The following is a 23,577-nucleotide window of genomic DNA, read 5'->3' as shown; positions in this document are numbered from 1 at the left end:
CTACCCGTTTCTCTTTCCTCGTCTGAATCTTATCTCTGCCTCTCCAATGTTAGCAATGCTTGATTTATCCCACCGTGCATGTATGGTTGTGTTTCATGGTAAACAAGGGTGTGCAGCTTCTGTTTTCCAGGGCCCTACTAAGACCCCACTTGTCAGTTTTTCTGGATCTTTCTCTCCAGTAAAACTTGGCTTCTCACATTGTGAACAAGGTTTGTTTGCAGCCAGTAGCACAGTTTTGAAACTTCTTTCCTGTTCACCCGGAATATCTATTCACCTTTACACTTCTCACGATGTTAAAGTTCTTTATTTGCCACAACTTACAGCAGACAGTTTGAAAATTGCAAACTGCGTTAACTACAGCAGTTAAAAAATGTAATATTTTTCTCTCAGTCTAGTACTTTGTAAAGGGCAGTAAAGCAAAAGCAAATACATATACATGGGTCTTTTTCATTTATTCTGTCTCCAGTTTTTACATTACCTTTTCTTCTATCACCTATAGGAGCCACCCTAGTGCTTGCTTTTGTTTGGCAATACTTCTCTAAAATTAAATACACTTTGGGGAAATTTTCAAAGGGTTCCTCCAGGGGAAAACGTGTAGCCTGCAGAGAAGGCCCCTTAGAAAATTGCTTTATCTTTTATCTGTTAATCACTTAAGCAATATGCCATAAGTGATGTACAATAAAATATTCATAAAATTACAATCCAAAACAGCTCTCTCCATCCATTGGGAAAAGTAGTCTTGCTGTTAACAACATATGTACTTTTCCCTGTGGGGCAAAAGGGTAGCATCAGGAGAAGGAAAACTGCAGGCAAGCAGAAGTACAGAAAAATTCTGCAATAATGGCATGATCTAAGTAAAACTAGTCCTTTTTTTTTATTGGCCAAAACAAGGTAGTCTTGACCCAGTAATTTTATCATCCTTGTTGAAATTACTGGAGGAAAAATTAAAACCTGGTAAATAGGAAAACATTTGCAAAGTTTTGATTTATGGAAAAGTTTGAGCGAAACTCATATTACTCTCATAAATCCTCCCCCTTATAGTAATCATAAAGGTTTGGGAGGACTTTATCCTGTTATATCTATAACAATAAGCAATGTGGCTAATGATTATAAACCTGTCGGGCCCTCAGGGAGTGGTGTGGAGGATAGGATAGAGTCAAAGGGAAGAGGGGTAGGGCCGACTCCGCACAAGTGATCCATAGAAGTATGAGTCTCGAGAAGGTCCATGAGGAAACTAAAGGGAGCAGGAGTAGAATAGGATAAAGTCGAAAGTGTAACAGCAGAATTTAACGAAATTGTAATGCAAGCTCCTAAACACCATTCAAGCCAGAGCGTTTCTCCCACGGGAACGAGCACGCACGCTGTCAACCTTGGCCAAAGCAATACAGACTCGCCGAACCACTACAGCTCGTCACCTATTAACCTTGCTAGGCCATTGGGCATCCACGGTTCACGTTACCCCAATGGCTCGACTAACCATGAGAGTAACACAATGGACTTTAAAGTCCCAGTGGTCTCAATCACACCAAGATCTATCACACATTGTCCATGTCACCAACCAGCTTCGACTCTCACTAGTTTGGTGGATACAAGAGTCCAGTCTTCAGATAGGACTACTCTTTCAACCTCCAGATCTTCAGATTACGTTGACCACAGATGCCTCCAACCTAAGTTGGGGAGCCCATGTCAACAACCTATAAACTCAGGGAACCTGGACCAGAGCGGAAGCAAATCACCAGATAAATTTTCTGGAGCTCCGGGCAATATGGTATGCCCTTTTCGCATTTCAGGGTTGCCTGTCCAACAAGGTAATCCTAATTCAAAGGGACAACCAGGTAGCGATGTAGTACCTCAACAAGCAAGGGGGCACAGGCTCTTACCTGATATGCCAGGAGGCGGCACAGATCTGGGCCCGGGATCTCTCCCATTCCATGCTACTGAGAGCAACCTACCTGGCAGGCGTGGACAACCTCAGCCGGACCTTTCATCCCCACGAATGGTCCCTAGATCCCTCTGTAGTGAACACGATTTTCCACCAGTGGGGCTGCCCGCACATAGACTTCTTTGCATCAATTCACAACTGCAAAGTAGACCAATTCTACTCTCTACACCGCAGCCGCAAGACACCTCCAAGGGATGCCATTGCCCACTCGTGGACAACGGGTCTTCTATATGCATACCCTCATCTTCCATTCATTAGCAAGACTCTCGTGAAGTTACGACAAGACCAGGAAACAATGATCCTCATAGCCCTATACTGGCCACGGCAGGTTTGGTTTCCCATCCTGCGCAACCTCAGTCCAGCAACCAATTCGCCTGGGCACAGATCCAACTCTAATAACGCAGAACCAGCGGACTGTTGCGTCATCTGAACCTCCACTCCCTGACTCTGATGGCATGGATGTTGAAAGGTTGATTCTGCAATCACTTGACCTTTCTACTGATGTGTCCCAGGTCCTCGTAGCTTCACGGAAGCCTTCTACTAGGAAATCTTATCGTTCCAGGTGGAAAAGATTCTCCTTATATTGCATGACAAAGGAAATAGATCCCTTTTCCTGCCCCATAACAAGGTTCCTGGACTACCTGGCACCTCTTGGAGTCTGGTCTACAAACTTCCTCCATGTGAGTGCACATAAGCGCCATAGCCGCTTACCACAAAGATGTAGCAGATGCCCCAATTTTGACACAACCCCTTGTAGGGCGTTTTATGAGAGGCTTACTCCAGCTGAAGCCTCCACTGCATTCCCCAATTGTGGCATGGGACCTCAATGTTGTGCTAGCATGGCTTATGCATCTTCCGTTCAAGCCCCTACACTCCTGCGAGCTCCGACATCTCACTTGGAAAGTGCTCTTTCTACTTGCTATAACATCGGCTCGCAGAGTCAGTGAGCTACAGGCACTGGTAACATACCCACCTTATACCAAACTTCTCCATGATCGTGTGGTACTCCACACTCACCCTAAATTTCTGCCAAAGGTAGTCTCTGATTTCCACCTAAATCAGACCATTACACTTTCTACCTATTTTCCAAAGCCTTACTCCTCACACCCAGGTGAGCGGGCACTGCATTCCTTGTACTGTAAACGTGCACTCGCCTTTTATTTGGATGCACTACAGCCCATAGGAAGTCCCCCTAACTTTGTCTCCTTTGATAAAAACAAAATGGGAGTTCCGGTGTGCAAGCAGACCCTGTCCACCTGGCTGGCGGACTGTATAACCTTCTGCTACCAGCAAGCAGGCCATCTGCTACAGGGACACGTTAAAGCGCATTCGGTCAGAGCCATGGCAACGTCAGTGACGCACTTCCGTTCTGTACCTTTTCTTGACATCTGTAAAGCTGCCACATGGAGCTCTCTCCATACCTTCGCAGCTCATTATTGTCTCGACAAGTCTGGCAGACAAAATGTCTTCTTTGGCCAGTCTGTCCTTCATAATTTGTTTCCAGTTTAAAATAACCCAACTTCCTACCTGCCACCCACCGTGAAATTCAGGCTGCCCTCATACCCAACAGCACCCCTATTGTTGTGCCTGTTGCACATTGTTGGGTGCTTTTGGTTACATAGAAACATAGAAACGACGGCAGAAGAAGACCAAACGGCCCATCCAGTCTGCCCAGCAAGCTTCACACATTTTTTTTCTCATACTTATCTGTTTCTCTTAGCTCTTTGGTTCTATTTCCCTTCCACCCCCACCATTAATGTAGAGAGCAGTGATGGAGCTGCATCCAAGTGAAATATCAAGCTTGATTAGTTAGGGGTAGTAGGGGTAGTAACCCATGCTTATTTGTTTTACCCAGACTATGTTATTCAGCCCTTATTGGTTGTTTTTCTTCTCCCCTGCCGTTGAAGCAGAGAGCTATGCTGGATATGCGTGAAGTATTAGTTTTTCTTCTCCCCTGCCATTGAAGCAGAGAGCTATGCTGGATATGCGTGAAGTATCAGTTTTTCTTCTCTCCTGCCGTTGAAGCAGAGAGCTATGCTGGATATGCGTGAAGTATCAGTTTTTCTTCTCCCCTGCCGTTGAAGCAGAGAGCTATGCTGGATATGCGTGAAGTATCAGTTTTTCTTCTCCCCTGCCGTTGAAGCAGAGAGCTATGCTGGATATGCGTGAAGTATCAGTTTTTCTTCTCCCCTGCCGTTGAAGCAGGGAGCTATGCTGGATATGCGTGAAGTATCAGTTTTTCTTCTCCCCTGCCGTTGAAGCAGAGAGCTATGCTGGATATGCGTGAAGTATCAGTTTTTCTTCTCCCCTGCCGTTGAAGCAGAGAGCTATGCTGGATATGCATTGAAAGTGAAGTATCAGGCTTATTTGGTTTGGGGTAGTAACCGCCGTAACAAGCCAGCTACTCCCCGCTTTGTGAGTGCAAATCCTTTTTTCCACATTTCCTCTTGCTGTTGAAGCTTAGAGCGATGTTGGAGTCACAGTAACCATGTTTATGTTTATTGAATAAGGGTATTATCTCCAGGCAGTAGCCGTCATTCTGGCGAGCCACCCACTCTTCATTGATGGCCTCTTGACTTTATGGACCCACAGTTCACTCTGTTCGGGCATCCTGTAGCTCGCTATTCACCCATATGTGAGGACTACCATCCTGCTTGTCCTGGGAGAAAGCAGAGTTGCTTACCTGTAACAGGTGTTCTCCCAGGACAGCAGGATGTTAGTCCTCACGAAACCCACTTGCCACCCCGCGGAGTTGAGTTTGCTTACATTTTATTATTTTATTTTTCACTCATACGTTTGCTACAAACAAGACTGAAGGGGGACCCCTGCTGGATGCAGGGTTAGTGGCATGCTGGGCATGTTCAGTGTGCCAATCAAAGTTCTAGAAACTTTGCCAAAAGTGTTCCGTGATAGGGCTCCATCCGATGATGTCAACCATATGTGAAGACTAATATCCTGCTGTCCTGGGAGACACCTGTTATAGGTAAGCAACTCTGCTTTGTACACTGGCTCCTACTATCGAAAATAGTAGTACTAGTTCATTGCTTATTACATTGGTAATATTTGACTTGAGAAACTTCTCATCATGCTTTATGACTTGTCAAATCAGAAAGCATACACTAAAACTGATCAAGGGTAAATTTACTTTCAATTTTTTGTAGTACAAGTAATAAGACTGTAGAATAGTGTGCCATTGCATGGAAAATGTTGATATAGGAATGTACAAACAGAATTCTAATGAGTGTTGAGGACTTTTGAAAGTAGCCACTATATAAAAGGCAAATGCTTGCAAATATAGTCATATGTTACCTTTTTAAAATGACTTTTAGATAGTTACAAATATGCAGAATGAATTCATTATTAATTGGCTATTTCCAGTTTTTCCATTTGGATTTAATTTTTTTGATTTAATTCTCTAACTACATTAGGTGATGGAGTGGACTACCAGAAGCAGCTGAAACAAATGCTTAAAGATTTAGCCAGAGAAAAAGACAAGAAGACTGAAAAAGAACTGCCCCAAATGTCCCAGGTAAAATGCAGTTCTAGGGGTGCATTTAATCAAATGGGCGAGTACAAATTTCAAATGGAAGCTTCAGTCACACAGTTTGTTCTATGATAAGTTTTCATACAGTGAAATAAAAATACTGATCATATTTCTGAATATATATTAGGGATGTGAATCTTTTTTTGACGATTTAAAACAATCGTCAGATATATTTTAAATCGTCAAAAATCGTTAGAGCCACGATACAATAGCAATTCCCCCGATTTATCGTCAAAAAATCGTAAACCGGGGGAGGGGGGAGGGCGGGAAACCGGCACACCAAAACAACCCTAAAACCCACCCCGACCCTTTAAAACAAATCCCCCACCCTCCCGAACCCCCCCAAAATGTTTTAAATTACCTGGGGTCCAGTGGGGGGGGGGGGGGGTCCCGGCGCGATCTCCCGCTCTCGGGCCACGGCTGCGTTAATAGAAATGGCGCCGGTGGCTCTTTGCCCTTACCATATGACAGGGCAAAGGTAGCGCCGGCACCATTTTGGTTCCTGACACCCGATGTCACGAGTGCAGGAGATCGCTCCCGGACCCCCAGGGACTTTTGGCAAGTCTTGTGGGAGTGCAGGAGATCGCTCCTGGACCCCCAGGGACTTTTGGCCAGCTTGGGGGGGCCTCCTGACCCCCACAACTTGCCAAAAGTCCAGCGGGGGTCTGGGAGCAATCTCCTGCACTCGTGACGTCGGGTGTCAGGAACCAAAATGGCGCCGGCGCTACCTTTGCCCTGTCAATATGGTAAGGGCAAAGGGCCACCGGCGCCATTTCTATTAACGCAGCCGTGGCCCGATCGCGGGAGATCGCGCCGGGACCCCCCCACTGGACCCCAGGTAATTTAAAACATTTTGGGGGGTTTGGGAGGGTGGGGGATTTGTTTTAAAGGGTCGGGGTGGGTTTTAGGGTTCTTTTGGTGTGCCGGTTTTCCTGCCCTCCCCCGATTTACGATTTTTAACGATTTTTAAAAAAAACAAAACTTGACGATCAGATTTCCCTCCCCCCCCCCAGCCAAAATCGATCGTCAAGACGATCGATCACACGATTCACATCCCTAATATATATAATAGCCTGTACCTCTGGTGAGAGCTATTTGAGTGTTGTGATTTTCAATATGACTGTTATATGCTTTGGAGTGAATTTTCAAAGGAGTTGCACACAAGTAGCATATATCATAGCAATTTTCAAAAGCCCATTTACGTGCATAAAACCTTTTGAAAATTACCTTCTTTGTGTGTAGGGAGAGGAGTTAGCGACCTGCAGTGTACATAGAGAAAGCATTTGACATATCCTTATGTTATCAGCCCAAATAGTCTTCTTTCTTTTTATTTTTTTTTATTTGCAATTTTTATTGCTGTGAAATATAAACATTGATAAACAAGATATGCAATAGACATAGAATCAAACAGCATCAGCCAGTTGAAAATGAAATAGTGTACATTATCCCCCCTCCCCCCCCCCATCATGCTGTACACAACAAGTAAATGTCAAGTCATCGATCTGTCGCTCCAGTTGCCAATTACGTGTGATCAAGGGTCAATATGAGGTTGCAAAACTTCATTAAAAAGATGTAAAGATCAGATGTCTCCAGGAAATGTAGGATTGCCAAACCAGATTAAATTTGGAGAGACGATGGTATTTCAGTGCTGTTAATCGGTAGAGAGTGCATGCTCCATCTAAACGTCGCAGGATTTCATCCGAGGTGGGTGGTTGGGGTCTTTTCCATGTGGTCACTATCTCCATCTTAGTAGCCGTACAGATTTGTTGTATAAGAGTTTGTGTGGGTACTATGAAGGTATCATCAAAGATAAATAAAAGTGCCTGTTCTTTTGGGTCTTGCGTTTTACAACTGAATAGAGAATCTGAGCGCAACAACACTTATCTCCCCTGACCCTACTTCGTCAATGACCTCTCTCAAAACATATTTAAGCTTTATGGAGGTGGTGGTATTTCATATGTCTTAAAAATGTTTGTGGTCAAGCCATCTCATTGTTATTTCTAATTTTGCACATCACAGTAAATGCAGTGATCTTGAAAATTGTCAGAGAGATATCCCAACCAGCTAGTGAACAGACTGGATGGAAACCCTTCCGACCCTGATCAGCTTCCACAGACTGGGTTAGCCTGCTTTTCCTAACTGGGCCTGAAAAACAACAAAGGCTAAGTCCCTAACTTCCTCTTAACCCTGAACAAACAAAAGGGCCTGCCTCTTGGCTCTCTGTAGGGAGCTGCTAAATAGACTCACCAGGGAGCTGGCCATTCCATCTGAATGGTAACCTCCCCCATTAACCATCCTGCCCTGATCTGGCTGAACACAGGAGAACCCAGGACTTAATAGTAATGTGACTGTAGAATCCACTACATTTTGTTTGTATGACATTACCTAGTCAAACTGGCTCATTATCATACTTCTGTTACTTGGGGGAGTGAGGGTAGGAAGATAATGTGTGGTATTTGAAATACTGTGTGTTACAGCTGCGTTAAGGTGTTCACCGCATGGTATATTCTTAACACAGCTTAGTAAATGGTCCCCTAAGCTTGTACCTGATGAATAGACTGCAAGGCCATAAGACTTGCCATACTGGGTCAGACCAAAGGTCCATCAAGTCCAGTATCCCAACATCATCCATCATTTCCCTATGGAAAAGCAAGACGGTAATCGGCCATGCAAGTGGATGATGTCACCTGTTGGCACTGAGATGGAAAGAGCTCTCAAAGCTCAAAAAAACCTTCATGGTTTTTCTGCCACTTCAACAGCGTTTGGCATACAGTCACCACAGACCAATGGGTACGGGCAGTAGTCACTCACGGTTACTACCTAAATTTCCTGACTGTTCCAGCGGACTCTCCACCTCTGCTGACGTGGGGGATGTCCGACCACTCTCCCTTGCTCGAACAGGAGGTCTCATCCCTCCTCAAATCCTGAGCAATATTCCCGGTATTTTCTAATACCAAAAAAGTCAGGTGGCATACGCCCGATACTGGACCTCCGCACCCTAAACACATTTTTGCAGAGAGAAAAATTCAAAATGGTAAACTTGGGCTCTCTACTTCCCCTTCTACAAAGAAGAAATTGGCTATGCTCTCTAGATCTCCAAGACGCTTACACACACATCTCAATTACTCCATCTCATCGCAAGTACCTGCGATTCCTGGTCAGCCCTCGTCACTTCCAGTACCATGTGCTACCATTTGGCCTAGTGTCCGCTCCACGAGTATTCACCAAGTGACTGGTGGTGGTCGCAGCCTTCCTCAGGAAACAGTGTGCATGTCTACCCTTATCTCGATGACTGGTTGATAAGGGCTCCGACTCAGCAGGGCGCACTAGACTCCCTGCGTCTCACTATCCACACCCTGATCTCCTTAGGGTTTCTAATCAACTATCCCAAATCCAAGATAGTTCCAACCCATACCCTATCCTTTATAGGGGCCAACCTAAACACTATACAGGTGAAAGCCTTCCTCCCCCAGATCACACTTTCACCATAGCATCTCTGGCGCATCACCTATGGACTCGAGTATCTTCAACTGCTCGTCACTTCCTCATACTGCTGGGTCACATAGCATCCTCGGTGCAAGTCACTCCAATGGCTCGCCTAGCCATGAGAGTGATGCAGTGGATCTTAAAATACCAGTGGATTCAAGCTTGTCAGCCAATGTCCAGCATTATCCAGGTTACCAAACAGCTCCGTCTGTCATTAGCCTGGTGGATACACCACTCCAATCTCATTCAAGGCCTTCCATTTCAGGCTGCAGAACCTCAAATTACCTTAACAGACGCATCCAACCTTGGGTGGGGTGCACATGTAGGCGACCTGCAGTCTCAGGGAACCTGGTCTCCGAAGGAAGCGAAATACCAGATAAATTTCCTGGCGCTACGGGCAATCAGATATGCCCTCAAGGCCTTTCAGGATTGCCTATCAAACAAAGCTATCCTGATTCACACCGACAATCAAGTTGCGATGTGGTACATCAACAAGCAAGGGGGAACGGGCTCCTACCTCCTGTGTCAGGAAGCTGCACAGATATGGGCATGGGCCCTTTCCCGCTCAATGTACCTCAAAGCAACCTACTTGCCAGAAGTGGACAATTTTTTGGCAGACAAGCTGAGTCTCAGTTTCCATCTGCACGAGTGGTCTTTCAGCCCCACGATAGTGGACATGATATTCCAACGCTGGGGTTACCCTCGCATAGACCTCTTTGCATCAATACATAACCACAAAGTAGACAACTTCTGCTGTCTCATTCGCAGTCACCACTCGCAACCAAAAGATGCCTTCGCCCTCTCCTGGACCAGCAGTCTCCTTTATGTGTACCCTCCATTTCTTCTCATTTCAAAGACTCTCGTGAAGCTCTGGCAGGACAAGGGATTAATGATCTTGATAGCTCCCAACTGGCCACGCCAGGTGTGGTTTCCAATCCTCCAGGACCTATCAGTATGCCGGCCCATCCCTCTGGGGAAGGATCCCCTTCTAATAACTCAGAATGAAGGCTACCTGTGTCACTCCAACCTCCAGGCTCTGTCTCTGATGGCCTGGATGTTGAAAAATTAATACTCCAACCTCTTAACCTTTCAGAGTCGGTATCCCGAGTCCTGGTGGCTTCACGAAAGCCTTCAATGAGAAGGTCTTATCGCTCTAAATGGAAGAGGTTTACGGTCTGGTGCACTTCCATGTCCATAGACCCCTTCACTTGTTCCACTGCAAGGTTCGTAGACTATCTCTGGCACCTGTCAGAGTTAGGCCTAAAAACTTCCTCTATCAGGGTGCATGTTAGTGCAGTGTCTGCATACCATAAGGGTGTAGGAGATGTCTCCATTTCAACACAACCCTTAGTATCACGTTTCATGAGAGGCTTGCTCCATTTAAAATCTCCACTGCGCCCTCCTGCCCCTGCTTGGGACCTTAATGTGGTTTTGGGACGGCTCATGAAACCTTCGTTTGAGTCTCTCCACTCCTGTGATCTCCGCTATCTCATCTGGAAGATAGTTTTTCTTCTTGTGATCACGTCCGCTCGCAGAGTTAGTGAATTACAGGCATTAGTTACCTACTTGCCGTACACTAAAATTCTGCAAGACAGGGTAGTGCTCCGCACTCACCCTAAAGTTTTGCCGAAGGTAGTGTCGGAATCTATTATCCTACCAACCTTTTTTTCTAGGCCCATTCGAACCCAGGAGAACAGGCTCTGCATTCTTTGGACTGCAAACGTGCTCTAGCTTTCTATTTGGATCGCACGTCGGCCCACAGGAAATCCACTCAATTGTTTGTTTCTTTTGATACCATCAAATTGGGAAATCCTGTGGAAAAGCAGACCTCTCCTCCTGGTTGGCGGAATGCATTTCTTTTTGCTACCAGCAAGAAGGCATTCCGCTACAAGACCGTGTAAAAGCACACTTGGTCAGGGCCATGGCGACATCAGTAGCACACCTCCGTTCGGTGCCACTTGCTGATATTTGTAAGGCTGCTATCTGGAGTTCTCTCCATACTTTCGCAACCCATTATTGCTTAGATAAGGCTGGCACACAGGATTCCATCTTTGGCCAGTCCATTCTACGCAACTTGTTTTCGGTTTAACTTCCCAACATCCTTCCACCGACCCGTTCAGGGTTCAGGATGCCCTCCTAACCAAATTTCCAGCCCTCCTGTTGTGCCTGTTGCATGTCTTTGGGTGCATTTGGTGCTTTGCTCGGGCATCCTCAGCTCGGTACTCACCCATATGTGAGGACTACCATCCTGCTTGTCCTGTGAGAAAGCAGAGTTGCTTACCTGTAACAGGTGTTGTCACAGGACAGCAGGATATTAGTCCTCACGAAACCCGCCCGCCAGCCCGCAGAGTTGGGTTCGTTTACGTTTTCTTATTTTATTTTTCGCACTCCCACCAGCAGATGGAGTCAGAGAGCAAAGCTTCGAAGCACTGGTATCCCAAGTGTGCCACCTGCAGCTCATCAGTATTTCTCTGACTCCAGCAGATGGTGGTCGTGTATACCTGCAGCTGTGTGAGACAGATTTTTCTTGCTCCCTGAGGTGCTAGGTTCAGTGTCTGGTAGAGCCAGCCTAGCAGTGCTAGCCTGTGTGGTTGCGGGTCCCTTGATACCCAGGGGACTGGCTCCCTCGGTGACTCGAAGGCTCCCCCTCAGTGTCTGCGGTACAGGGAAGTAGCCCCTTTGGGGATTTTTTTTTCTATTATTCTTAGCTTAGGCTTTATTTTTTCTGTTACTAGAAGTTAAAGTTTTTGTTTAAAAAAAAACAAAAAAACAGCTCCAAGTTCCCTGTTCACCACGGCTCTGGGGGTAAATCAGTCTGCCTGGTGGTGCAGAGCCAGGCAGGCCCCTGAAGAGGAGGGGAGAGTGTTTCAGCCCTGGTAAGAACCTCCAAGGACGTTTTTAGGCTTCCTGCCTCATTTTTACCACGACAGCCATTTTGTTTTTTCTTTTTCGACCTCCCATGCGGCTCCCCAGCATTCCTGGGGCCGATTTTCACGGTGTTTTTGTGGGAGTCACCAGGGCTGGGTGGCAGCACCTGTTTTCTTCCGGGGGGGGAGGAAGATATATGCCCCTTTTTGCAGGAGGAACATGGCAGAATCTCCTCTGGTGGAACCCTGTAAGGCTTGTGGGGTATGGTCAGCTTACTTAGACCCCTTGTCACTGCATGGACTGTGCACTGGGTGGGGGAAGGGGCCTCAGACAAGCAGTCCAAACCTAAAAAGTCTGCACGCAGGTCAGGCTCTCGGCGACAGGGTCTAACGGAAGGAGCCCAACCCCCACTGTGCATCCTGTGGAAAAGGTCTCCCGGGATGACTGTCCCCCACTGCGCAGACTCCGAGACCGGAGGAATCAAGAGACACGGACACTGATTCTAGCAGTGATGAGACAGGAATGGGGGGATTTTCACCGGAATTTCTGCTGCTCATGCATGAAGCATTTCTGGCTCGGACACTCACGAAGCACAGAGCCCAGGATGGGCGTTCCCAAGCGTCCCCATCTGCGAACTGATGGTCATCCATCCCAGGCAACTTTGGCTCGGGAGGACCTAGCGGGTGCAGTTGACCAGCAGGGGAACAACTCCACTCCACCTCCGAGGGACACCGCTGGAGATCAGGGTGAGGTCCCTCCAGACGTAGATATGGGCGACGACGAACAGGATCTGGTAGAACCTACTGCAGAGGGGGACGACCCCCATGCAGTCCAGCTGTTTAAGAGGGAGGAATTGCACCCCCTTATTCCCCAGGTGCTTGAGGAATTGGGGGTGAGACCCCACGCTGGAAGATTCAGTGAGGGAGCGAACCCAGTCCTGGATGGTCTTCGGGTCCACCTAGTGCTTTTCCCATCCCGAAGAAGATTCAAAAGCTCATCAGCCAGGAGTGGGAATCCCCGGAGGCAGGGCTTAAGGTCGGCTGGGCAATGCAAAAACTCTACCCACTAATGGAGTAACATTTAGAATGCCTCAGGGAGCGTGTTTATGTTGGATTAAAAAAACGCAGGATCTTTCGTCTTCTGGGACTTTGTCAGCTTCTCAGGCGGCTTGTCTGGAGGTGACGGTAGCGTATGTGGCGGATGCCTTATATGACTTGGTGCGTTCTGTGGCCCGGACTATGGTCTCCTCGGTGGCAGCTCGGCGGCTCCAATGGCTCCGCAATTGGGCAGTGGATGCTTCCTCCAAGTCACAACTGTGCAGTCTGCCTTTTCGAGGGAAGTTGCTGTTTGGAGAGGATTTGGATCAGCTGATGAAATCTCTGGGGGATGCCAAGGGCAATAAACTGCTGGAAAATAGAAAGACCTACAGGAAATCATTTGGCCCTCGATCCCGTTTTCGGGATTTCTGAAAAAGCAGGTCGGGGAGGAGTGTTCCACCCTCTGGTTCCAGACAGACCTCTTCCCATACACAGTCCTTTCGCGGCTCCAGTCATCCTGCCAGAGATGGTTTTGGTCAGAGAACTGGACCTGGAAAGCCTGCCAAATGAAATCAGGCCCACCCACTCCTCGGACAGGATGATTGGGGGCAGGTTGTCCCAATTTTCGAGGAGTGGGCCAGGGTCACCTCCGATCGCTGGGTGTTGGAGGAGGTAAAAGAAGGTTATGCCTTAGAATTTTCTTGGCCTCTCATGCCAGCCTGTGTGGAATCGCGATGCGTTTCCAGCAACAAGCGAGCCACGGTAGAAGACACTCTACAAAGAATGCTGGCCCTGAAGGCGATCAGTTCCGTGCCATCCAAGGAACGGGGGAGGGGACGGTACTCCATTTATTTCGTGGTTCCCAAAAAGGAGGGCACTTTCCGACCCATCCTGGACCTACAGAAGGTGAATCGCTGCTTGAAGGTGCCTCGTTTTCGAATGGAAACGCTTTGAACAGTCATAGCAGTGGTTCGAAAGGGAGAGTTCCTCGCCTCCTTGGATCTCACCGAGGCTTATCTACACATCCCGATTCGCATCGCTCATCAGAGATTCCTAAGATTCAAGATCTTGGGTCAGCATTTTCAGTTCCGGGTGCTGCCGTTCAGACTGGCAATGGCCCCGCACACCTTTACCAAGGTGATGGTCGTGGTGGCGGCGACCCTCAGGAAGAAAGAGAGAATGGTCCATCCTTACCTCGACGATTGACTGATTCGAGCCAAGTCGGAAGAGGAAGGCGAGCGAACGATTCTTCGTGTGATCCATTTTCTCCAGTCCCTAGGCTGGGTAATCAACGAAGTGAAAAGTCATCTGACTTCGTCACAGTGTCTGGAGTATTTGCGAGCTCATTTTGACACCCTCCAGGGTAGGGTGTTTCTCACGAATGACAGGATGTACAAATTGCAGCAACAAGTGCGTCTCTTGTTACAGCTTCCAATCCCCAGAGTGTGGGATTACCTACAAGTTCTGGGGTTCATGGCTTCGACGTTGGAATTGGTGCTTTGGGCCTTCGCTCATCTGAGACCGTTGCAGAGAGATCTACTGTTGTGGTGGAACCCAGTGTCGGAGCAATACTAGTTGCTCCAGTCTTTGTCACAGCGAATCAGGTCCAACCTGCAATGGTGGCTGTTGGAAGACAGGGGATGCCCCTCGAAGTCCCGGATTGGATGATCGTGACAACAGATGCGAGCCTTCAAGGGAGCAGTATGCCTCGGTCATGCGGCTCAGGGAACCTGGTCCTTACCCGAACGGTCATGGTCTATCAATCGCCTAGAGACAATGGCAGTCCGCAAAGCGTTGTTGGCATTCCAGTTCCTGGTGCAGGGGAGAATGGTTCGAGTCTTCTCAGACAACGTCACCATGGTGGCATATCTCAATCATCAGAGAGAAACCAGGAGTCCGGCCGTGACACAGGAAGCACACCTCCTCTTCACTTAGGCCGAGCTTCATCTGGAAGGCATCGCAGCCTCTCACATGGCAGGCATGGACAACATGCAGGCGGACTTCATCAATCGTCAACAGCTGGATCCCGGGGAGTGGGAACTATCCCGGGAGGGTTGGAATCACATTTGTGCCCGATGGGGAGTTCCCCAACTGGACCTCATGGTGACCCGTGTCAATGCCAAGACGGACCGGTTCTTCAGCCGAAAGAAGGAAATCGGGACGGTAGGAGTTAGATGCCCTAGTCTGCAAGTGGCCAACCGGAATTCTCCTGGATGCCTTTCCTCCATGGCCCCTGATAGGGTGCGTTCTCTGGCGCATAGAGGACCATCCCGGTTTGGTGATTCTGGTGGCACCAGAGTGGCTGTGGCAGCCGTGGTTTGCGGACCTGGTACGGTTGGCAACAGACTGTCCGCTACGCCTAGCTCATCTGCTGAACCTCCTGCGACAAGGGCCCATTTTTTCGGATCAGGAGGATCACTTCTCTCTTGCAGCCTGATGTTTGAGAGGATGAAAGGTAATTCGGAACAGGTAATTTCCACCCTGCTTCAGTCCAGGCGGCCCTCGACATCTATGGCATAGATGTCGAGGGCATAGATGTCGAGGGCATAGTGTGGAAGGTGTTTGAAGTCTGGTGTGACCAGCAGGGTGTAGTGCCGTTGTCGGTGACCATTCCTCAGGTCTTGGGTTTTTGCAGCAGGGATTATCTAAAGGTTTGGCTTATAGTTCCCTGCGTGTTCAGGTTTCGGCCCTGGAATGTCTCCTAGGGCGGGTAGATGGCAGTCCTATAGCCAGCCATTCTGACATTGTCCGTTTCCTGAAAGGGGTGAAGCACCTTCGTCCTCCTCTTCGTAAGTTATGCCCGGAGTGGAATCTCAATCTGGTGTTGAGGGTGCTTCGTGATCCCCCTTTTGAGCCTCTGGGACATACTTCCTTGAAGACGGTGTTCTTGGTGGCCATCTGTTCCGCGAGGCATATTTCAGAATTGCAGGCTCTTTCCTGTAGGGATCTCTTCCTTCGCATCTCAACTGATAGGGTGTCCCTGCTCATGGTCCCTTCCTTTTTGCCGAAAGTGGTGTCTGCCTTTTATGTTAATCGGTCCATGGAGTTACCTGGATTCCCTGATTGGGCTCGTGACCCCACTATGGGAAGAGATCTTCATCTGTTAGATGTCCGCCGGGTTCTCCTTTGGTATTTGAAGGTCACTAACTCTCTTCAAAAATCGGATCACCTTTTTGTGCTCTTTGGAGGTCCGAAAAAGGGTGAAAAGGCATCTAAGGCATCCTTGGCTCACTAGCTGAAGGAAACAATTTGCTTGGCCTTCATCGGGAAGGGTCACCCTGTCCCGACTGGTTTGAAAGCTCACGCAACGAAAGCGCAAGCGGCTTCTTGGGCGGAGTGTCAGTTGTTGCCTGAGGAGATTTGTAGAGCCGCAGTCTAGTCTTCCCTGCATACCTTCACAAGGCATTATCGTCTGGATGTTAGGGATCCCGGACCAAGCACTTTTTGGGGAGAGCGTCTTGCGAGCGGGTCTTTCAGGTTCCCGCCCAGTGTAATGTGGCTTTGGTACATCCCACTCTTCTAGACTGAATGGGTATGTACAGGAAAGGAAAATTGGTTCTTACCTGCTAATTTTCGTTCCTGTAATACCACAGAGCAGTCCAGGATCCTGCCCCGATACTACTGCCAAAAGACTGATTTACCTAATGGTTAGCTGCTGTACATAGGGAATCTATCAGAATGATTCTATAATATTTTGTTTTTTGTTATGAACCGTGGTTCAAACCTGATTTTCAGGTATTGGGGTCGTTTGTTTCGGACCCGTGAGGGAGTTTTTTCCTGTTCGCCCTTGTTTCGGGAATTAGTTGTTTTTTTGTCAATTATACTTTGCTTGGGTATCGATAAATACTGATGAGCTGCAGGTGGCTTATTTGGGATACTAGTGCCTCGAAGCTTTGTTCTCTGACTCCATCTGCTGGTGAGAGTGCATAACTCACTGGTCTGGACTGATCTGTGGTATTACAGGAACGAAAATTAGCAGGTAAGAACCAATTTTTCCTATATATCTCCTTTTAGGAAAACAGAACAAGTCAGGCTGCTATAAACTAGCAGAATGCGTCACCTCAGCACACATGCAGAACACAGACACTCTCCAAATACAAAATAAAGAGCCCATAAAGTATAAATAGAAATGTATGGACAAAAACTGATCTGGAAATTGCAACAATGCAACAGTACAAAAATAGATTCACCATTCCCCATAAAACAACAAAATCAAGAAATGTAGAATATCTATCATAATAGTAAAACCATACTAATAGAATAAATATTTCAAAACAGCTGATGAATAGCACATCCAGCAATTATAGTCATAATTTTTTTAATTTCCCCAAACCCAATAAAATATTTCAAAACAGCAAACACAACAAATAATACCCAATAATTAAAAATAATAAAGGATAAAAAATTGTCCACTCTCCATACCTGGGAACTTTTGATTTCCAGATGGCCTAAGGTTGTCATGGATTAATAGGGGAAGAGGAGGGAGATTGTTACACTAAAACTTTTTCCTCTCTTTCTTTCTGTCTCATACATACACACACACACACACACACTTAATCACAGGAACATGCTCTGTCACTCGCTCACAAGCACACATACACGCTCAGTCACAGGAACATCCTCTCACACGCTCAGTCACAGGAACATCATCTCACACGCTAAGTCACAGGAACATGCTCTCACATACAAACTCAGTCACAGGAACATGCTTTCTCTCTCGTGTGTGCATATGCACACAGTTGCAAGAACATGCTCTGTTGCACATACATGCTCAGTCACAAGAACATGCTTTGACACAAAGGAACATGCTTTCTCACACAAACACACCTTCAGTCACAGGAACATGCACATCCACATGCACACGTTTTCTCACAAGTACATGCTCTCACACACACAGGTGCCCTCACTTTTTCATATATACCCTGGCAACACTCCCTCGCACACATGCTTTCAGGTACACACACCCTCTCTCTCTCATACACACACAGAGGCTCTCACAGACCTACCCCCCAATTCATTTCCATAGGCACTCTTTTTCAAACCCACACACACTGTTAGGCCTTCCCTCTCTTCATGGCATTTTCTTTGAAGCACTTCAGGATGTGGTGAGATAGGATGCACTGTGGCCCCACTGTAGTACTGGTGTTTTCTTGGGCCGCAGTGGAATCCTCTTCATGTCCATGGGGCCTGGGATCCCCCACAGGCAGTTCATCTTCCGATGCCACTGCAGAACATAATAATTTAATGGCAACACCAACAGTGGGATCCTCTTCTTGCCCATGAGGCCTGGGATCCCTCCAGACAGTTCATCTTCCGGTGCCGCTGCAGGACGTAATAATCACCATTAGCTAATGTCATCCACTTATATGGCTGACTTGTTCTGCTGTCTACAAAGAGTACCTGTTACAAGCAAATAGCTTTGTTTTACCCCTTACAACATAATATATGAAAATATTTCTATTTTTTTTTAAATAAAACAATAATAAGCAAAAGAAAGAAACAGTGTCAAGAAGTGTGTTTAGCAAAATAATTATCCCAGGACAAGCAGGATGCTAGTCCTCACATATGGGTGACGTCATTCACGGAGCCCTTAAGCGGGAAAAACTTCTGGCAAGTTTCTAGAAGCTTTTGGTTTGGCTGCCTGAGGCTACTGAGCATGCCCGGCATGCCATGATATTCCCTGCCACAGGGGTCTCACTCCAGTCTTCTTTTTTCCGCGCTGCTGACTGCATCGCGTTCTTCTTAGGAGCCTGTGATTACCTCACAACGTTAAAAGTTTTTTTTTTATAACTTTTTTCACCCTACCGGGTCTCATTCGGTTTGTCACCGGCTGGTGACAAACACCATAACTTTTTCTTCAAAAAAGAAACACCGATCGAAGGATGTCGACCGACAGAACTTCAGGGTTCAAAAAATGTCCGGCCTGCAACCGGACTATGTCAATTACAGATCCGCACGTCGAGTGCGTTCACTGCCTGGGAAAGGACCATAACATCGCGGCCTGTACCCAGTGCCAAGAAATGACGGCGAAAGGTAGGAAACTCAGATACGAAAAGATGGCTCAAATTTTTCAAATTAAAACGCCGCCATCACCGATAACTTCCTCCAAATCCTCGCCGACCGGCGTAACAAAAAAGTTATTGTTAACCAAACGCCTCGCCGAAGGATCGGGGGACGCCTCCTCGCCTACCCCGTCGACATCGTCGACAAAATCGGCGTCTGAAATTCATCCGCCACATAAGCACCGAAGACATCATGTAAGTCCTCCACTTCCACCGCCAGAGGAACCGGTGCCTAAACGCCGAAAAAAGTCATCGACCAGCGTTACAGAATCGCTGCCATCGACATCAGTATCTGACTTACAGGCTTTAATCAAGCAAATAGTTACTGATGTCTTCAAGGAAAATATGCCGGCGTCTTCGCCGATTCCGACCTCAGTGTCGATGCCGACCACCGAGTCGATGCCGACTTTACAGTCGATGCCGGCCATCGGGCCGATGCCGAACGACCAGTCGATGCCGACTATACAGTCGATGGCACCATCGATTTCGATGCCGATGCCACCATCCACCTCCATGACTCTACAATCATCGACGTCGATTTCGATGCCGATGCCACCATCCACCTCCGTGGCTCTACAACCATCGACCTCGATGACGATGCCGATATCAACGATCCTGACCGGCTCAGATACTACACGGGCTATCGATTCCATATCAATAGCCTCATCGTTGATCCCGCTGCAGCCATCGATAGCATCGATGACCTCTGCATCCTCATGGATTCCTAGGCCTATTTCTTCATCTACAGTGGCACCTCACTATACAATAGCTTCAACTGCACCTCCTGTACACGGTCTAATTCCTGTCTCAAAAAAGGCACCAGGGAAGTTTAAACACACATCCAAGCCTGTCCCTGACAGATCTACTGAAAGAAAACTACATGCACTCCTCACGAAGCGATACCAGGATCTCTTGGCCTCCCTGCCTGTTGGATCTGAAGAAGAGGAAGAAATAGAGAGGGAGATGGAAGTAAGTGATACTTCCCCTGATCATCAGGATCCCTTGCAGGGCACATCTGAGATGTCCCCATCTAGAGTACAAATTTCTCAAAAATACAAGCCCATATCAGATACATGGTCAGATACACAATCTGACCATTCTTCGGAGGAATTTCTATCTGAACATACTCCTCCTCAAGCAAAGAAACAGTCCCCTCCAGAGGACTTATCGTTCTCAGCATTCATCCAGGAGATGTCAGAATCTATTCCTTTTCAACTTCAAACAGAAAAGGACGAAAGACAACAAACACTGGAAATCTTACAATTCGTAGATTCCCCAAAGCATAATATGGCTATTTCAGTACATGAGGTGTTGCTGCAGCTCCAACAAAGAATCTGGGAGCACCCTTGCACAACTCCTGGAGTCAACAGAAGGGTGGACTCTACCTATCTAGTCCAAACTGCACCAGGATTTGAAAAAACGCAGCTTCCTCACAATTCCCTAGTAGTGGAATCTGCCCAAAAGAAGTCACGAAGATCCAGAACGCATGCCTCTATTCCCCCTGGAAAGGATAACAGGTTTCTAGACCTCATCGGCAGAAAGATTTATCAAGGGGCTATGCTCAATTCCAGAATTGCTGCTTATCAACTATACATGACGCAGCACCAACGGAATTTATGGAAGCAAATAGAGGACTTTATACCTTCCCTGCCTCAGTCTCAACAGGAGGCAGCTCAACAGATTGTTCAAAAGGGCTTAGATGCTGGAAAGCATGAGGTTCGAGCAGCATACGACGCCTTTGAAACCTCTGCTAGAACTGCAGCATCTGGAATCTCTGCAAGAAGGTGGGCCTGGCTTAAAGCTTCGGACTTGCGTCCAGAAGTTCAGGACAAATTGGTGGACTTGCCGTGTCAGGGTGACAATTTGTTCGGCACAAAAGTGCAAGACGCTGTAGCACAACTTAGAGATCACTCTGAGACTTTGAAACAGCTCTCCTCTTTGTCACAGGACACATCATCTCATCCTCCACGTAGGCCGCCCCGTAGAGACACAAAGCGTCCATTCTACAGGCCAAGGAGATATTATCCACAAAACACCAGACCACGGCCTGCGAGAACTCAACAGCGTCCTCAACAGCGACAGCAAAGAGCCGCACGGCCTCAGCCACCACCTCAAACAACTTCAACCTCTGGTTTTTGAAACCCGTTCCAGAGAACACTGCCAACTACCAAACCCTCATCCACACTTACCAGTTGGGGGAAGAATTTCCCAATTTTACACACAATGGGACAATATTACAACAGATCAGTGGGTCTTATCAATAGTTCGTCAAGGTTACCAACTAGACTTCACATCTCCCCCTCAGGAGTTTCCACCAATAAACTCCTATCTAGACAACAATCCTCAATTACAAGAAGAATTATCTGCTCTTCTGACAGCAAGAGCTGTGGAACATGTACCACAAAATCAGAAGGGAAGAGGATTCTATTCCCGGTATTTCCTCATTCCAAAGAAAACCGGAGGCCTACGTCCCATTCTAGATCTCAGAAATCTCAACAAATTTCTCAGGAAAGAAAAATTCAGGATGGTATCATTAGGAACCATGCTTCCACTCATACAACAAGGAGATTGGCTTTGTTCTCTGGATCTTCAAGACGCCTACACTCACGTTCCAATCTTCCCACCACATCGCAAATACCTCAGATTCAAGGTGGGAAATCAACATTTCCAATACAGAGTCTTGCCGTTCGGCCTAGCCTCAGCTCCACGAGTATTCACCAAATGTCTAGCTGTGGTGGCAGGACATTTGCACAAACAAGGTGTTCATGTGTTCCCTTATCTCGACGATTGGCTCATAAAAAGTCAGTCACAGCAAGGAGCAGTAACTTCTCTTCATTGCACAATACAGTTACTACACAAGTTGGGATTCCTCATCAATTATCAAAAATCCCACCTGCACCCATCTCATTTACTCCAATATATAGGTGCAGAATTAAACACAAACCTAGCACAAGCTTTTCTTCCAAAGGACCGTGCACACACGCTGTCCCAGCTGGCGTACTACATATCACTTCAACCACAAGTGACAGCTCATCAGTTTCTAATCCTGCTAGGCCACATGGCTTCCACGGTTCACGTCACTCCTATGGCACGACTTGCCATGAGACTCACCCAATGGACTCTACGATCTCAGTGGATCCAAGCCATTCAACCGCTATATTATCAAGTCAAGGTAACCCACCAACTTCGAGCCTCGCTGCAATGGTGGACGATCAGGGACAATTTACGCAAGGGCCTACCATTCCAAAAACCGATCCCACAGATAACATTAACTACAGATGCATCCACCTTGGGGTGGGGAGCTCATCTTCACACTCTTCAAACTCAAGGAACTTGGACAAAACTCGAAGCCACATATCAAATCAATTTTCTAGAACTTCGAGCTATACGTTATGCTCTGCATGCGTTCAAGGACTGCCTTTCACACAAGACTGTGCTAATCCAAACAGACAATACGGTAGCCATGTGGTACATCAACAAACAAGGAGGTACGGGTTCGTATCTCCTCTGTCAGGAAGCAGCACAGATTTGGGACTGGGCCCTTCACCACTCAATGTTCCTGCAGGCCACTTATCTAGCAGGGATTCAAAATGTCCTAGCAGACCGACTCAGTCGCCAGTTCCAGCCGCACGAGTGGTCTCTGAATCCCTCCATTGCGACCAAGATCTTCCAACGGTGGGGACAACCATCAACAGATCTCTTCGCGTCGCATCTGAACCACAAGGTACACAACTTCTGTTCTCTGCACAAACAGAAGAACCACCCAGCCAAGGACGCCTTTGCTCGCCCTTGGAACTCCGGCCTACTATATGCATATCCTCCAATACCGCTTATCACCAAGACGTTGGTGAAGCTACAACAGGACAAAGGGACCATGATACTCATAGCCCCTTATTGGCCTCGACAAGTATGGTTTCCCACACTGCTAGACCTGTCAGTCAAGGATCCAATTCGCCTGGGAGTAGCTCCCGATCTCATCACTCAGGATCAGGGTCGATTGCGTCATCCCAATCTTCAATCCCTATCCCTGACAGCATGGATGTTGAAAGCTTAATCCTACAATCCCTTAATCTTTCAACTAATGTTTCTCAGGTACTTATAGCTTCCCGAAAACCTTCCACACGACGCAATTATTCTTACAAGTGGAAACGGTTCACTTTTTGGTGCAAGCAGAACCATATAGATCCCTTCACTTGCCCCACTACTTCTCTTTTAGACTATTTGTACCATCTTTCAGACTCTGGTCTTCAGACATCATCAATCAGGGTACATCTCAGCGCAATCTCAGCTTATCATAATAAGATAGGAGACGCACCTATATCCACACAACCTCTCGTCACTAGGTTCATGAGAGGTCTCACTCACCTTAAGCCACCAATTCGGCCCCCAGCTACACAATGGGACCTGAATCTGGTTTTAACAAGGTTAATGCATTCTCCGTTCGAACCCATAGATTCCTGTGACCTTAAATTTCTCACGTGGAAAACTATTTTCCTCGTAGCCATCACATCAGCTAGGAGGGTTAGTGAGTTGCAAGCACTGGTCACATACGAACCTTACACAAAGTTTCTCCATGACAGAGTGGTTCTCCGAACACATCCAAAATTCCTTCCTAAGGTAGTTACGGAATTCCACTTA

The 23,577-nt window shown here is 47.2% G+C and overlaps 1 protein-coding gene across 4 annotated transcripts in view; it reads left to right on the top strand.

Moving 5' to 3' along the window:
* TBC1D8 (TBC1 domain family member 8) overlaps nucleotides 1–23,577 on the top strand; it is a 438,780-nt gene that overhangs the window by 409,647 nt on the left and 5,556 nt on the right. For all 4 annotated transcript variants that reach the window (XM_029604799.1, XM_029604801.1, XM_029604802.1 and 1 more), the window contains one exon: nucleotides 5,371–5,471. In XM_029604799.1, the coding sequence (XP_029460659.1) occupies nucleotides 5,371–5,471 (101 nt within the window). The remainder of the gene's footprint in view (nucleotides 1–5,370; nucleotides 5,472–23,577) is intronic.

This window comes from Rhinatrema bivittatum, chromosome 5, assembly GCF_901001135.1.
Source record: "Rhinatrema bivittatum chromosome 5, aRhiBiv1.1, whole genome shotgun sequence".
Taxonomy (NCBI): domain Eukaryota; kingdom Metazoa; phylum Chordata; class Amphibia; order Gymnophiona; family Rhinatrematidae; genus Rhinatrema; species Rhinatrema bivittatum.
Note: the sequence above shows the minus strand (reverse complement) of the source record. Positions and strands in the feature narration are given on the sequence as shown.